The following is an 18361-nucleotide window of genomic DNA, read 5'->3' as shown; positions in this document are numbered from 1 at the left end:
AAACTCACGGAATGACTCACTGGTATAAACTGACAAGAAACTCACGGAATGACTCACTGGTGTAAACTGACAAGAAACTCACGGAATGACTCACTGGTGTAAACTGACAAGAAACTCACGGAATGACTCACTGGTGTAAACTGACAAGAAACTCACGGAATGACTCACTGGTGTAAACTGACTCACTGGTGTAAACTGACAAGAAACTCACGGAATGACTCACTGGTGTAAACTGACAAGAAACTCACGGAATGACTCACTGGTGTAAACTGACAAGAAACTCACGGAATGACTCACTGGTATGACAAGAAACTCACGGAATGACTCGGTTGTGTAAATTGACAAGAAACTCACGGAATGACTTGCTGGTGTAAATTGACAAGAAACTCACGGAATGACTCACTGGTGTAAACTGACAAGAAACTCACGGAATGACTCACTGGTGTAAACTGACAAGAAACTCACGGAATGACTCACTGGTGTAAACTGACAAGAAACTCACGGAATGACTCGGTTGTGTAAATTGACAAGAAACTCACGGAATGACTCGGTGGTGTAAATTGACAAGAAACTCACGGAATGACTCACTTGTGTTAACTGACAAGAAACTCACGGAATGACTCACTGGTGTAAACTGACAAGAAACTCACGGAATGACTCACTGGTGTAAACTGACAAGAAACTCACGGAATGACTCACTGGTGTAAACTGAAAAGAAACTCACGGAATGACTCACTGGTGTAAACTGACAAGAAACTCACGGAATGACTCACTGGTGTAAACTGACAAGAAACTCACGGAATGACTCACTGGTGTAAACTGACAAGAAACTCACGGAATGACACGGTTGTGTAAATTGACAAGAAACCCACGGTGTAAATGACAAGAATGACTCGCTGGTGTAAATTGACAAGAAACTCACGGAATGACTCGGTTGTGTAAATTGACAAGAAACTCACGGAATGGCTCACTAGTGTTAACTGACAAGAAACTCACGGAATGACTCACTGGTGTAAACTGACAAGAAACTCACGGAATGACTCACTGGTGTAAACTGACAAGAAACTCACGGAATGACTCACTGGTGTAAACTGACAAGAAACTCACGGAATGACTCACTGGTGTAAACTGACAAGAAACTCACGGAATGACTCACTGGTGTAAACTGACAAGAAACTCACGGAATGACTCACTGGTGTAAACTGACAAGAAACTCACGGAATGACTCGCTGGTGTAAATTGACAAGAAACTCACGGAATGACTCACTGGTGTAAACTGAAAAGAAACTCACGGAATGACTCACTGGTGTAAACTGACAAGAAACTCACGGAATGACTCACTGGTGTAAACTGACAAGAAACTCACGGAATGACTCACTGGTGTAAACTGACAAGAAACGCAAGGAATGACTCGGTGGTGTAAATTGACAAGAAACTCACGGAATGACTTGCTGGTGTAAATTGACAAGAAACTCACGGAATGACTCACTGGTGTAAACTGACAAGAAACTCACGGAATGACTCACTAGTGTAAACTGACAAGAAACTCACGGAATGACTCACTGGTGTAAACTGACAAGAAACTCACGGAATGACACGGTTGTGTAAATTGACAAGAAACCCACGGAATGACTCGCTGGTGTAAATTGACAAGAAACTCACGGAATGACTCGGTTGTGTAAATTGACAAGAAACTCACGGAATGGCTCACTAGTGTTAACTGACAAGAAACTCACGGAATGACTCACTGGTGTAAACTGACAAGAAACTCACGGAATGACTCACTGGTGTAAACTGACAAGAAACTCACGGAATGACTCACTGGTGTAAACTGACAAGAAACTCACGGAATGACTCACTGGTGTAAACTGACAAGAAACTCACGGAATGACTCACTGGTGTAAACTGACAAGAAACTCACGGAATGACTCACTGGTGTAAACTGACAAGAAACTCACGGAATGACTCACTGGTGTAAACTGACAAGAAACTCACGGAATGACTCGGTTGTGTATCACGCTTGTTAACAGCAAAGGATATATTTCTGCAAAATATTTTCTGTAGAAAACCAAATCTGTTACATAGACTGTTTTCATTTCGTAATGAACTACAATTAATTTTGTTTGTTAATAGCATATTTTGAAAATGATTCATATGGAATCAAAGAGATTCAACTTAAGCTTCTTTCCAATGACTAGACTGGTTCAACTTGGACGACAATCTATCACTCATAGAAGTGCGAAAGCAAATATACCAAAATAGAAAGACAGACCATGGAAGTATGTTAGTCCTGATCAATATGTCTGGTAATACCGAATGGTTAATATCATCTACAGCAGACTCAAACTTCTGAATCTGTAATCTCTAAAGAAAACACGTGATGTAATTACAAATATATATGATCACCTTTCAATTAGTGTCCTGGTGATCTATCTGTCTGATACGTTTAACGAAATTTCAGTGTACAATAATCAATGATGAATACTTTACTTTAAAGTATTGTATAAATGACTCAGGGGAGAATAGCACCTTTAAGATAAATTTAGAATTAGATAGAGTAGAACCAGGTAATGAATTAAGTTGTAATCTTACAGTTGTTGTGTCCTTGCAGAACACGTGAGTGATGCTAAACTTCTAAATTTCGAAACCTAGTTACAGCAGTGGATGATTATAACCCGGTAACAGTAGTGAGTGATTGTAACCCGGTAACAGTAGTGAGTGATTATAACCCGGTAACAGTAGTGAGTGATTGTAACCCGGTAACAGTAGTGAGTGATTATAACCCGGTAACAGTAGTTACAGCAGTGGATGATTATAACCCGGTAACAGTAGTGAGTGATTATAACCCGGTTACAGTAGTGAGTGATTATAACCCGGTAACAGTAGTGAGTGATTATAACCCGGTAATAGTAGTGAGTGATTGTAACCCGGTAACAGTAGTGAGTGATTGTAACCCGGTAATAGTAGTGAGTGATTGTAACCCGGTAACAGTAGTGAGTGATTGTAACCCGGTGATAGTAGTGAGTGATTGTAACCCGGTAACAGTAGTTACAGCAGTGGATGATTATAACCCGGTAACAGTAGTTATAGCAATGGATGATTATGACCCGGTAACAATAGTTATAGCAGTGGATGATTATAACCCGGTAACAGTAACCCGGTAACAGTAGTGAGTGATTGTAACCCGGTAACAGTAGTGAGTGATTAAAACCCAGTAACAGTAGTTACAGCAGTGGATGATTATAACCCGGTAACAGTAACCCGGTAACAGTAGTGAGTGATTATAACCCGGTAACAGTAGTGAGTGATTGTAACCCGGTAACAGTAGTGAGTGATTGTAACCCGGTAACAGTAGTTACAGCAGTGGATGATTATAACCCGGTAACAGCAGTGGGTGATTGTAACCCGGTAACAGTAGTGAGTGATTATAACCCGGTAACAGTAGTGAGTGATTATAACCCGGTAATAGTAGTGAGTGATTGTAACCCGGTAACAGTAGTGAGTGATTGTAACCCGGTTACAGTACTGGGTGATTATAACCTGGTTACAGTAGTGTGTAATTGTAACCCGGTTACAGTAATGGGTGATTATAACCCGGTTACAGTAGTAAGTAATTATAACCCGGTTACAGTAGTGTGAGATTATAACCAGGCTACAGTAGTAAGTAATTATAACCCGGTTACAGTAGTGTGTGATTATAACCAGGCTACAGTAGTAAGTAATTATAACCCGGTTACAGTAGTGTGTGATTATAACCAGGCTACAGTAGTAAGTAATTATAACCCGGTTACAGTAGTGTGTGATTGTAACCCGGTTACAGTAATGGGTGATTATAACCCTGTTACAGTAGTGTGTGGTTATAACCCGGTTACAGTAGTGTGTGATTATAACCAGGCTACAGTAGTGTGTGATTATAACCAGGCTACAGTAGTAAGTAATTATAACCCGGTTACAGCAGTGGGAATCCGGTTAACCTACTACACACACTGCTGTATCTTTGGTTAAATTAACGGATTATTTACACGTCTTCAGTAGTGGCGGATAATCACTATGGAGAACTCATTGAACACTAGTGATTCTATTATAATAATTCAATGATAGAATATCTTGTAAAATTCGATATTATAAAAAGGGACATCACTCACTACTGACCGTCTTAATAGATAAAATATCTTGTAAAATTCGATATTATAAAAAGGGACATCACCCACTACTGAACACGTGGACACTTGAGTCTAAATCAAACCCACGTGGCACCTTACATATCGTCGTTTGTGTGTTTACTTTTGTTGATTATGTATATGTGCAGATAAGCATGTGTGTGACAATGTGACTTCCTTGTTAGTAAACTTATCTACCTGGTACTAGTACGACATGAGTTAGACAAAATGTGGTGTGTAAGTTTAGCTGTGATCGTCCACACATTGGTCCTTCTACTGGTAGCAGGCAGTCACGTACTCTTTGTGAAGAATAAGGTCCCGCTTGTCCAAACAGCCCTGAATGAGGGAGAGTCCGTGCTCGTGACACTGGCTAGTCAGGCTGGCCTAGCCGACTTACTGAACAAACCAGGTAATACGTTCAATACGGTCGTATACTCAGGGGAGGTAACTCTATAACAAAATGCTATGCGTCAGATCACATTTTGCTCTGTTTCATCTGCACAGGTAACTATATCTATATGTCGTGTAAACAGTTACACAATAAACAAGCCTGTCCCACATAAAGTGTTATTACTTTACATCACTGTTAACAATATAACAGACGTTTATATATATTACTGTATTGTTAAACTGATAAAAGTAAACATAAATCCAGGGATATAAACATATATAATGATAAAGGATGTCAATATTCTGTGTATACCAAGGCCATTTACATATATAGGTATCCATTAACATATGACACAAAAATAGCATCATTCAGATTCTAGGTTCAAAGATCATTGTCATTGACCCAGTCAGAAACAAACACTATCGCTTAGGGTAGTGTATACTTCTGTGATAAGAGGTATCATAGTAAGTACATGTAGTCATGGTAGAACGATCAGGTGGTATTGATAAATACATTTGATCACTATCAAGTTATATTATCTTAATATTCCAAAGCTGCACGGTGATAATACATATTAAATTACTTAGTGTATTTATGAACAAAAACTCACTTTAAGTATTCGAAAATAATATCCGATAAGAGGATTCTGTGAAAAATCTTTGTCATTCATTTCTTATCAAATATAGTGGACAGTGCTTCAGAGCCTGGATCTCCATCCGTACCTTCACCGCCGTCGTTTAATGTAACGATAGTATGTATTCAAGATAGTACATGAGATGGTTTCATTTTTGGTAACGTTTTAATCACATATGTTAATATAGTTGATCGTTAAATGTACTCGGTCCATATTTAGATAAGTATAACACTATTTGAAGTGACCAAGAAGAAGTGTTAATTGATTAAAGAACTAGGATCGCTCACTGCTGATTTATTTTAAGGATCAGACTAATGGCTAATGACAACTCGTACTGGTTTAAAGTATCAATCTAGATATAGCAAAATATTTAGGAAATACAACATAAACATCGAATGTTGTTTTTGTTATTTTTACAGTCGATTTAGATAACAAATTTACACACAAAACATTATGAACGAAGTTCGTGGTGTTGGGTGGTATAACGTAAGTGAATGGTATTATTTTGCCGGAATATCTTAAATGGATTTAAATCGATACCATAGCTAGGCAAAGCTGAAACCTTTAATGAAGTATCACGTGATCAACTGGAAGTCTCTAATGAAAATAACATCAAACAAATTAACACCTGAGTGGAGATTTTCCCCGCATTTATTTTATGTATTCGTACCTGAACATCCTTCGGTCTTCCTCACAGGTAACCTTACGTTGTTCGGCCCCACTGATGACGCCTTCTTTGAGTTGCCTCTGGACATTCGCCAGGCTCTGGAGAATGACAACCAGACCAGAGTGGAGTTCCTTAAGTATCACATCGTCAACCAGACAATACACAAGTCTCAGCTAAAGAATGAGGCTACCTTTAATACCCTTAGTGGACAGCCAGTCCGTATCAACTTTTACCATAATAATACGGTATGTTCTGGAAAAACAAACTTAAATGACACTGGTATGGATCAGTAATTGTGCAGTATTAGTCGATATATAGTAGTGTTGTTGTTCTATTAATATCTTATATGAGTACTTAAGACCATTAAATAGATATTGAGGTCTCTTTTTTCTGGACCAAAACAACAAGAAAAAAACAACATGTCAACATAATCATATTCCAAAATTATATTCAATAAAACTAGGGCAACATATGAAGAAAAGAGAGATTTACACGGAGACTCCTGAAATCATGTTACACCACTAATGGGGTCTACTGTCGCATCAAGTCACTCACAAAAAACAAGAAAATACCAACATGTCAACCTAAGCATGCCAAACTCCAATTCAATAAAAACAAGGCGAAAATATGAACAAAAGGAAGATTGACACAGATACTCCTGAAAAAGTACAAGTAGAATAAGACCAGGTGTTCCGGAAGAGTAAGCGTCTCATGCTTCATCGACAACATTTGTCATGTTAAACTTTCGCCAAACGTTCCCCAATGAGAACGACGTATACAACAACAGAACCAACAGACAAAACTAACGAACATCGAATACATCCAGCTCATTATTATATAAAGAAATAGAACGTTTCTAAATGATATCGCTTTAGACCGTAAAACCGCACTATAATTTTCATCAGCTAGCATCTCTCGAAAGACTATGTTTGTCATCGACATTTTGCACTAAGACCGTGATATTGGGATAATGCTAGAAGTCAAAAGACTTCCGATAATGCTAGAAGTCAAAAGACTTCCGATAATGCTAGAAGTCAAAAGACTTCCGATAATGCTAGAAGTCAAAAGACTTCCGATAATGCTAGATGTTAAAGGCTTCCGATAATGCTAGAAGTGGAAGGCTTCCGATAATGCTAGAAGTCAAAAGACTTCCGATAATGCTAGAAGTCAAAAGATTTCCGATAATGCTAGAAGTGGAAGGCTTCCGATAATGCTAGAAGTCTTCCGATAATGCTAGAAGTCAAAAGATTTCCGATAATGCTAGAAGTGAAAGGCTTCCGATAATGCTAGAAGTCAAAAGACTTCCGATAATGCTAGAAGTCAAAAGACTTCCGATAATGCTAGATGTTAAAGGCTTCCGATAATGCTAGATGTTAAAGACTTCCGATAATGCTAGAAGTCAAAAGACTTCCGATAATGCTAGAAGTCAAAAAAGACTTCCGATAATGCTAGAAGTCAAAAGACTTCCGATAATGCTAGATGTTAAAGGCTTCCGATAATGCTAGAAGTGGAAGGCTTCCGATAATGCTAGAAGTCAAAAGACTTCCGATAATGCTAGAAGTGGAAGGCTTCCGATAATGCTAGAAGTCAAAAGACTTCCGATAATGCTAGAAGTCAAAAGACTTCCGATAATGCTAGAAGTCAAAAAAGACTTCCGATAATGCTAGAAGTCAAAGGCTTCTGATAATGCTAGGTGTTAAAGGCTTCCGATAATGCTAGAAGTCAAAAGACTTCCGATAATGCTAGAAGTCAAAGGCTTCCGATAATGCTAGATGTTAAAGGCTTCCGATAATGCTAGAAGTCAAAAGACTTCCGATAATGCTAGAAGTCAAAAGATTTCCGATAATGCTAGAAGTGGAAGGCTTCCGATAATGCTAGAAGTCAAAAGACTTCCGATAATGCTAGAAGTCAAAGGCTTCCGATAATGCTAGAAGTCAAAGGCTTCCGATAATGCTAGAAGTGGAAGGCTTCCGATAATGCTAGAAGTCAAAAGACTTCCGATAACGCTAGAAGTCAAAAGACTTCCGATAATGCTAGATGTTAAAGGCTTCCGATAATGCTAGAAGTCAAAAGCTTCCGATAATGCTAGAAGTCAAAAGACTTCCGATAATGCTAGAAGTCATAAGATTTCCGATAATGCTAGAAGTGGAAGGCTTCCGATAATGCTAGAAGTCAAAAGACTTCCGATAATGCTAGAAGTGGAAGGCTTCCGATAATGCTAGAAGTCAAAAGACTTCCGATAATGCTAGAAGTGAAAGGCTTCCGATAATGCTAGAAGTCAAAGGCTTCCGATAATGCTAGAAGTGAAAGGCTTCCGATAATGCTAGATGTTAAAGACTTCCGATAATGCTAGAAGTCAAAAGACTTCCGATAATGCTAGACTTCCGATAATCCGATAATGCTAGAAGTGGAAGGCTTCCGATAATGCTAGAAGTCAAAAGACTTCCGATAATGCTAGATGTTAAAGGCTTCCGATAATGCTAGAAGTCAAAAGATTTCCGATAATGCTAGAAGTGGAAGGCTTCCGATAATGCTAGAAGTCAAAAGACTTCCGATAATGCTAGATGTTAAAGGCTTCCGATAATGCTAGAAGTCAAAAGATTTCCGATAATGCTAGAAGTGGAAGGCTTCCGATAATGCTAGAAGTCAAAAGACTTCCGATAACGCTAGAAGTCAAAAGACTTCCGATAATGCTAGATGTTAAAAGACTACCGATAAAGCTAGAAGTCAAAAAAGAATACCGATAATGCTAGAAGTCAAAAGACTTCCGATAATGCTAGAAGTCAAAGGCTTCCTAGAAATGCTAGAGAGTCAAAAGACTTCCGATAATGCTAGAAGTCCGAAAAGAAGTCAAAAGATTCCGATAATGCTAGAAGTGGAAGGCTTCCGATAATGCTAGAAGTCAAAAGAAGTCTAAAAGACTTCAAAAGATAATGCTAGAAGTCAAAAGAAGTCTTCCGAGAAGTAATGCTAGAAGTGTAAAAGATTCCGATAATGCTAGAAGTGAAGGCTGATGCTAGAAGTCATAAAGATTTTTGATAATGCTAGAAGTCAAAAGACTTCCGATAATGCTAGAAGTGAAAGGCTTCCGATAATGACCAGTTTATACTATATTACACCTGTCATGTATACGTTTGTGTGTAACCAGTTTATACTGTATTACACCTGTCATGTATATGTTTGTGTGTAACCAGTTTATACTGTATTACACCTGTCATGTATATGTTTGTGTGTAACCAGTTTATACTATATTACACCTGTCATGTATACGTTTGTGTGTAACCAGTTTATACTGTATTACACCTGTCATGTATATGTTTGTGTGTAACCAGTTTATACTGTATTACACCTGTCATGTATATGTTTGTGTGTAACCAGTTTATACTGTATTACATCTGTCGTGTATATGTTTGTGTGTAACCAGTTTATACTGTATTACACCTGTCGTGTATATGTTTGTGTGTAACCAGTTTATACTGTATTACACCTGTCATGTATATGTTTGTGTGATCAGTTTATACTGTATTACACCTGTCATGTATATGTTTGTGTGATCAGTTTATACTGTATTACACCTGCCATGTATACGTTTGTGTGTAACCAGTTTATACTATATTACACCTGTCATGTATATGTTTGTGTGTAACCAGTTTATACTGTATTACACCTGCCATGTATATGTTTGTGTGATCAGTTTATTCTGTATTACACCTGTCATGTATACGTTTGTGTGTAACCAGTTTATACTATATTACACCTGTCATGTATATGTTTGTGTGTAACCAGTTTATACTGTATTACACCTGTCATGTATATGTTTGTGTGATCAGTTTATACTGTATTACACCTGTCATGTATATGTTTGTGTGTAACCAGTTTATACTGTATTACACCTGTCATGTATATGTTTGTGTGTAACCAGTTTATACTGTATTACACCTGTCATGTATATGTTTGTGTGATCAGTTTATACTGTATTACACCTGTCATGTATATGTTTGTGTGTAACCAGTTTATACTGTATTACACCTGTCATGTATATGTTTGTGTGTAACCAGTTTATACTGTATTACACCTGTCATATATATGTTTGTGTGTAACCAGTTTATACTGTATTACACCTGTCATGTATATGTTTGTGTGTAACCAGTTTATACTGTATTACACCTGTCATGTATATGTTTGTGTGTAACCAGTTTATACTGTATTACACCTGTCATGTATATGTTTGTGTGTAACCAGTTTATACTGTATTACACCTGTCATGTATATGTTTGTGTGTAACCAGTTTATACTGTATTACACCTGTCATGTATATGTTTGTGTGTAACCAGTTTATACTGTATTACACCTGTCATGTATATGTTTGTGTGTAACCAGTTTATACTATATTACACCTGTCATATATATGTTTGTGTGTAACCAGTTTATACTATATTACACCTGTCATGTATATGTTTGTGTAACCAGTTTATACTGTATTACACCTGTCATGTATATGTTTGTGTGTAACCAGTTTATACTGTATTACACCTGTCATATATATGTTTGTGTGTAACCAGTTTATACTGTATTACACCTGTCATGTATATGTTTGTGTGTAACCAGTTTATACTGTATTACACCTGTCATGTATATGTTTGTGTGTAACTAGTTTATACTGTATTACAACTGTCATGTATATGTTTGTGTGTAACCAGTTTATACTGTATTACACCTGTCATGTATATGTTTGTGTGTAACCAGTTTATACTGTATTACACCTGTCATGTATATGTTTGTGTGTAACCAGTTTATACTGTATTACACCTGTCATGTATATGTTTGTGTGTAACTAGTTTATACTGTATTACACCTGTCATGTATATGTTGGTGTGTAACCAGTTTATACTATATTACACCTGTCATATATATGTTTGTGTGTAACCAGTTTATACTATATTACACCTGTCATGTATATGTTTGTGTAACCAGTTTATACTGTATTACACCTGTCATGTATATGTTTGTGTGTAACCAGTTTATACTGTATTACACCTGTCATGTATATGTTTGTGTGTAACCAGTTTATACTGTATTACACCTGTCGTGTATATGTTTGTGTGATCAGTTTATACTGTATTACACCTGTCATGTTTCATTTACATAAGGATTGCATGGTAAATTACTTTTGTTATGCATTTTGGTAGCGTTGGGGCCTCTCACACTATTTGGGCCGACGAATGATGCTTTCGCAAAATTACCAAAAGGAGCTGTTGATGGCCTTCTCCAGAATACAACGGCACTTAAAGGTCAGAATTAAATATGTACTTTACAGATCTTATTTAAAATGTTACTAAAGTGATTTAGAACATTTTGAAATTAACATATATGTTTATCATGTTCCTAATTGTCTGTTTTGTTATCATTGGTCCATTCGTAATCCATTTAGTTTTTGTATATATGTTTATGTGGTAGGGCTTTCTACCAATATCCAGTACATACCCTATTTAACATACAATGCTGCAAAATGTAGACGACCTTGCTTGGTTTTTACAAAGGTATGTGTTATACATTCACGTATCACATAGAGCTACAACTGTACATCACTTAAATTTCTTGTGGGATCTATTTTTGCGGTATTTCACTGATCTACACTGATATAAACACACATTATTATTCTCGAGAAAATATCGTCACATCCTGTATCAATTACATCAGGATCTTGTGCGTGTGCTACATATTTTGTGTGAGTGTGTTATTTATTTTGTTGTGTGTAATATATATTTTGTGCTTGTCAAACACATTTTGTTGTGTATACTATATACTTTGTTGTGTGTACTATATGCATTGTTGTGTATACTATATACTTTGTTGTGTGTACTATGTACTTTGTTGTGTGTACTATATACTTTGTTGTGTGTACTATATACATTGTTGTGTGTACTAGTTTATACATATGTATATGTTGGTGTGTAACCAGGTCATATATATGTTTGTGTGTAACCAGTTTATACTAATATGTTTGTGTAACTATATACTTTGTTGTGTGTACTATATACTTTGTTGTGTGTACTATATACTTTTTGTGTGTACTATATACTTTGTTGTGTGTACTATATACTTTGTTGTGTGTACTATATATTTTGTTGTGTGTACTGTATACTTTGTTGTGTGTACTATATACTTTATTGTGTGCACTATATATTTTGTTGTGTGTACTATATATTTTGTTGTGTGTACTATATACATTGTTGTGTGTACTATATACATTGTTGTGTGTACTATATATTTTGTTGTGTGTACTATATATTTTGTTGTGTGTACTATATACTTTGTTGTGTGTACTATATACTTTGTTGTGTGTACTATATACATTGTTGTGTGTACTATATATATTGTTGTGTGTACTATATTTTGTTGTGTGTACTATATACTTAGTTGTGTGTACTATATATTTGTTGTGTGTACTATATACTTTGTTGTGTGCGTGTACTATATACTTTGTTGTGTGTACTTTATACTTTGGTGTATGTACTATATACTTTGTTGTGTGTACTATATACTTTGTTGTATGCACTATATACTTTGTTGCGTGTACTCTATACTTTGTTTTGTGTACTATATATGTTGTTTTGTGTACTATATATTTTGTTGTGTGTACTTTATACTTTGTTGTGTGTACTATATATTTTGTTGTGTGTACTATATACTTTGTTGTGTGTACTTTATACTTTGGTGTATGTACTATATACTTTGTTGTGTGTACTATATACTTTTTTGTGTGTACTTTATACTTTGTTGTGTGTACTATATATTTTGTTGTGTGTACTATATACTTTGTTGTGTGTACTATATACATTGTTGTGTGTACTATATATTTTGTTGTGTGTACTATATTTTGTTGTGTGTACTATATACTTAGTTGTGTGTACTATATATTTGTTGTGTGTACTATATACTTTGTTGTTTGCGTGTACTATATACTTTGTTGTGTGTACTTTATACTTTGGTGTATGTACTATATACTTTGTTGTGTGTACTATATACTTTGTTGTATGTACTATGTACTTTGTTGCGTGTACTCTATACTTTGTTTTGTGTACTATATATGTTGTTTTGTGTACTATATACTTTGTTGTGTGTACTATATACTTTGTTGTATGTACTATGTACTTTGTTGCGTGTACTCTATACTTTGTTTTGTGTACTATATATGTTGTTTTGTGTACTATATACTTTGTTGTGTGTACTATATACTTTGTTGTATGTACTATGTACTTTGTTGCGTGTACTCTATACTTTGTTTTGTGTACTATATATGTTGTTTTGTGTACTATATATTTTGTTGTGTGTACTTTATACTTTGTTGTGTGTACTATATATTTTGTTGTGTGTACTATATACTTTGTTGTGTGTACTTTATACTTTGGTGTATGTACTATATACTTTGTTGTGTGTACTATATACATTGTTGTGTGTACTATATACTTAGTTGTGTGTACTTTATACTTTGTTGTGTGTACTATATGTTTTGTTGTGTGTACTATATACTTGTTTGTGTGTACTGTATATTTTATTGTGTGTACTATATGATTTGTTGTGTGTACTATATATTATTAGTTGTGTATACTATATACATTGTTGTGTGTACTATATGTTTTGTTGTGTGTACTATATACTTTGTTGTGTATACTATATACATTGTTGTGTGTACTATTTACATTGTTGTGTGTACTATATACTTAGTTGCATGTACTATATACTTTGTTGTGTGTACTATATATTTTGTTGTATGTACTATATTCATTGTTGTGTGTACTATATACATTGTTGTGTGTACTATATACATTGTTGTGTGTACTATATACTTAGTTGTGTGTAATATATATTTTGTTGTGTGTAATATATAATTTGTTGTGTGTTCTGTATACTTTGTTGTGTGTACTATATACTTTGTTGTATGTACTATATACTTTGTTGTGTGTACTATATACTTTGTTTTGTGTACTATATACATTGTTGTGTGTACTATATATTTTGTTGTGTGTACTATATTTTGTTGTGTGTACTATATACTTAGTTGTGTGTACTATATATTTGTTGTGTGTACTATATACTTTGTTGTGTGCGTGTACTATATACTTTGTTGTGTGTACTTTATACTTTGGTGTATGTACTATATACTTTGTTGTGTGTACTATATACTTTGTTGTATGTACTATATACTTTGTTGCGTGTACTCTATACTTTGTTTTGTGTACTATATATGTTGTTTTGTGTACTATATATTTTGTTGTGTGTACTATATATTTTGTTGTGTGTACTGTATATTTTGTTGTGTGTAATATATATTTTGTTGTGTGTACTATATATTTTGTTGTGTGTAATATATATTTTGTTGTGTGTACTATATACTTTTTTGTGTGTACTGTATATTTTGTTGTGTGTACTATATATTTTGTTGTGTGTACTATATATTTTGTTGTGTGTACTATATATTTTGTTTTGTGTACTATATACTTTTTTGTGTGTACTATATACTTTTTTGTGTGTATATATTTGTTGTGTGTACTATATAATTTGTTGTGTGTACTATATACTTTGTTGTGTATACTATATACATTGTTGTGTGTACTATATACTTTTTTGTGTGTACTATATATTTTGTTGTGTGTACTATATATTTTGTTTTGTGTACTATTTACTTTTTTGTGTGTACTATATACTTTTTTGTGTGTACTGTATATTTTGTTGTGTGTACTATATAATTTGTTGTGTGTACTATATACTTTGTTGTGTATACTATATACATTGTTGTGTGTTTACTTTATTTTTTGTTTATAATGGTAGATTTATAAATCTTCACAAATGCCCTCTGTTATGTTAATTGTATTGTCATAGAAAACCTTTTCTTCAACACCTGTTTGATCTCTTCTTACAGAGTTGATGTATTATCATGTGGTACTAAATACATACTACAGAGCTGGCATGGAAACTGGGACACTGAAAACACTCAACGGAAAATCTCTTAACCTGACTGTATCTTTAGGTAATATCATGTTCAAATGTCTGTAGGCCTATGTTTGAATCTTTTAATCACCTCGTCTATTTTAGAAATACCATGTTTAAATACTTTAACCTCGCTGTCTATCTCGTTAATACCATATATAAATCTTGCAACCTCATCAGCTCTCTCTTTGAAGGTGTTTTGTAAAAATATATGTTATCTAATTGTTTTCTGTGTCTTCAGATGAAGTGAAGGTTAATGGTGCTAATCTGATATCTGAAGACAACTCAGTCGTCAACGGAGTTATCCACATGGTTGACACCGTCCTCACTCCTCCATAGTCCTGGGCAATAGGTCCTTATCTCCGTTACACTATTGAGGGGATGTACCATGTCTGATCTCAACTGGGCGCTGGGGCATGCGTTTAGGGAAGCTAAAGATATCGTCAATCGATAACTGTTAATGGCTAACCTCTTCAAAACATCTTAAAGCGGTGTAACAGGACGGATACGGGTTTTATATGGCACCATAAGGGGACACGTACTGTATCAGAATTAAACAATGAGACACATCATCTAATAAAATCATGGTCACATCAATGTTTGAGTCATCTCACTGTTACATATCTCGTGATGGACGATGACCAGGCAACTTGTATATCTATATGTGTATCTCTTTTTCATTGCTGTTATGGTGATGCTTCTTTGATTTGTTGATTTAAGTCATACTGAAAATGTGATATACGATTGTTATTGTCTCGATAAAAAATTATTTTAAAGCAAGGAAGTGTTACATTCTTTTTTGTAAATCTTTTTGTAAAATGTATGCTGAGGTAAATATTTGTCGTTTATCAAAAATAGATTATCTTACATGAGTTTTCAGTTATTATATCAATGAAACTTGTCACGAAACTTCTCAAAATCTAAACTGACGATACCCACAGTTCATATCTCAAAATATATACTGACGGTACCCTCAGTTAATATCTCAAAATCTAAAATGACGATACCCTCAGTTCATATCTCAAAATCTAAACTGACGATACCCTCAGTTCATATCTCAAAATCTAAACTGACGATACCCTCAGTTCATATCTCAAAATCTATACTGACGATACCCTCAGTTCATATCTCAAAATCTATACTGACGATACCCTCAGTTAATATCTCAAAATCTAAACTGACGATACCCTCAGTTTATATCTCAAAATCTATACTGACGATACCCTCAGTTCATATTTCAAAATCTATACTGACGATACCCTCAGTTCATATCTCAAAATCTAAACTGACGATACCCTCAGTTAATATCTCAAAATCTATACTGACGATACCCTCAGTTCATATCTCAAAATCTATACTGACGATACCCTCAGTTCATATCTCAAAATCTAAACTGACGATACCCTCAGTTCATATCTCAAAATCTAAACTGACGATACCCTCATTTCATATCTCAAAATCTAAACTGACGATACCCTCAGTTCATATCTCAAAATCTAAACTGACGATACCCTCAGTTCATATCTCAAAATCTATACTGACGATACCCTCAGTTCATATCTCAAAATCTATACTGACGATACCCTCAGTTCATATCTCAAAATCTAAACTGACGATACCCTCAGTTCATATCTCAAAATCTAAACTGACGATACCCTCAGTTCATATCTCAAAATCTAAATTGGCGATACCCTCAGTTCATATCTCAAAATCTATACTGATGATACCCTCAGTTCATATCTCAAAATCTATACTGACGGTACCCTCAGTTAATATCTCAAAATCTAAACTGACGATACCCTCAGTTCATATCTCAAAATCTAAACTGACGATACCCTCAGTTCCTATCTCAAAATCTCTACTGACGGTACCCTCAGTTAATATCTCAAAATCTAAACTGACGATACCCTCAGTTCATATCTCAAAATCTAAACTGACGATACCCTCAGTTTATATCTCAAAATCTATACTGACGATACCCTCAGTTCATATCTCAAAATCTAAACTGACGATACCCTCAGTTCATATCTCAAAATCTAAACTGACGATACCCTCAGTTCATATCTTAAAATCTATACTGACGATACCCTCAGTTCATATCTCAAAATCTAAACTGACAGTACCCTCAGTTAATATCTCAAAATCTAAACTGACGATACCCTCAGTTAATATCTCAAAATCTAAACTGACGATACCCTCAGTTCATATCTCAAAATCTAAACTGACGGTACCCTCAGTTCATATCTCAAAATCTAAACTGACGATACCCTCAGTTCATATCTCAAAATCTCTACTGACGGTACCCTCAGTTCATATCTCAAAATCTATACTGACGGTACCCTCAGTTAATATCTCAAAATCTAAACTGACGATACCCTCAGTTAATATCTCAAAATCTAAACTGACGATACCCTCAGTTCATATCTCAAAATCTAAACTGACGGTACCCTCAGTTCATATCTCAAAATCTAAACTGACGATACCCTCAGTTCATATCTCAAAATCTCTACTGACGGTACCCTCAGTTCATATCTCAAAATCTATACTGACGGTACCCTCAGTTAATATCTCAAAATCTAAACTGACGATACCCTCAGTTCATATCTCAAAATCTAAACTGACGATACCCTCAGTTCCTATCTCAAAATCTCTACTGACGGTACCCTCAGTTCATATCTCAAAATCTATACTGACGATAACCTCAGTTTTTATTTCCACTTTCTACTGACACCACAATGACACATTTGAATACTCCGCTCGGTGTTTTTACACGTGCTCATAATAACACTTTTTAACGTATGATATCGTTAATAATCGTTATCATTAGAAAAATAATTAATAATGTTATTGAGGTTAATTTATTTTGCGTATCTGGAATTTTCCCCCGACAATATTTTATTGAATCTTTTTGCACTTTTCGTAATCAGAATGTTTATCTGTGTCCCTGACATTGCTGTTGGGTATAAACCATACAGAACACAATCCAATTCGATAAAGGACCAAATTCAGATTTCGTTAATTCCATATCAAACCACCATGTGATTGAAGGGGACCGCCATATTTATTCTGTAACTTGCTTTCCTTCGCGTGGGACCACGTATCTAATAAATAACCTTGTTACATCGTGAAGCAGTGATAAGATAAACGTAATCTGATCTACACAGGAATCGATGTTAGCCTCTAAACCGCCATCAGGAAATGTCATTCTCATCCCAGATATACCGAGTGTATACCGAAACCACCATCTTCAGCTTACGTAAAAAAACATTAAAACACCACCAATTGGCTGTAAATATTGAATGAAGAGCGTTATGTAGATAAGTCAAATAATGGTAAACATAACAATGTATGTAAAAAAAGAACTGTACACTAATCCATATACGCATTTTTTTACATTATGAAAGTATGAGAAAGAAAACAAGAATTCCATACACCCGTGCTGGAATAACGACCTATTCACAGATAAACTTTTTTCGCGGGAATTCCTAGCTGTTGAATAATTAACATAACACGGACGG

The 18361-nt window shown here is 35.1% G+C and overlaps 1 protein-coding gene across 1 annotated transcript; it reads left to right on the top strand.

Moving 5' to 3' along the window:
- The first annotated feature begins 4388 nt into the window (after nt 1-4388).
- LOC132553252 (transforming growth factor-beta-induced protein ig-h3-like) lies at nt 4389-15182 on the top strand. Its single transcript, XM_060217480.1, has 5 exons — nt 4389-4569; nt 5883-6131; nt 11042-11143; nt 14776-14883; nt 15085-15182. The coding sequence occupies exons 1-5, from the start codon at nt 4389-4391 to the stop codon at nt 15180-15182; spliced, it is 738 nt and encodes a 245-aa protein (XP_060073463.1).
- Nucleotides 15183-18361: the final 3179 nt, after the last annotated feature.

The sequence above is a fragment of the Ylistrum balloti genome, unplaced genomic scaffold (genome assembly GCF_031769215.1).
Source record: "Ylistrum balloti isolate Yb309-2 unplaced genomic scaffold, AGI_CSIRO_Ybal_v1 Utg370312, whole genome shotgun sequence".
Taxonomy (NCBI): domain Eukaryota; kingdom Metazoa; phylum Mollusca; class Bivalvia; order Pectinida; family Pectinidae; genus Ylistrum; species Ylistrum balloti.
Note: the sequence above shows the minus strand (reverse complement) of the source record. Positions and strands in the feature narration are given on the sequence as shown.

What these genes read in the sequence shown, in the direction of transcription:
- LOC132553252 (XM_060217480.1), top strand. Translation starts at nt 4,389, where the DNA reads ATGTGGTGTGTAAGTTTAGCTGTGATCGTCCACACATTGGTCCTTCTA. An exon ending in CGACTTACTGAACAAACCAG is followed by an intron (nt 4,570 to 5,882) that starts GTAATACGTTCA and finishes TCTTCCTCACAG; the next exon opens with GTAACCTTACGTTGTTCGGC. An exon ending in TAACCTGACTGTATCTTTAG is followed by an intron (nt 14,884 to 15,084) that starts GTAATATCATGT and finishes CTGTGTCTTCAG; the next exon opens with ATGAAGTGAAGGTTAATGGT.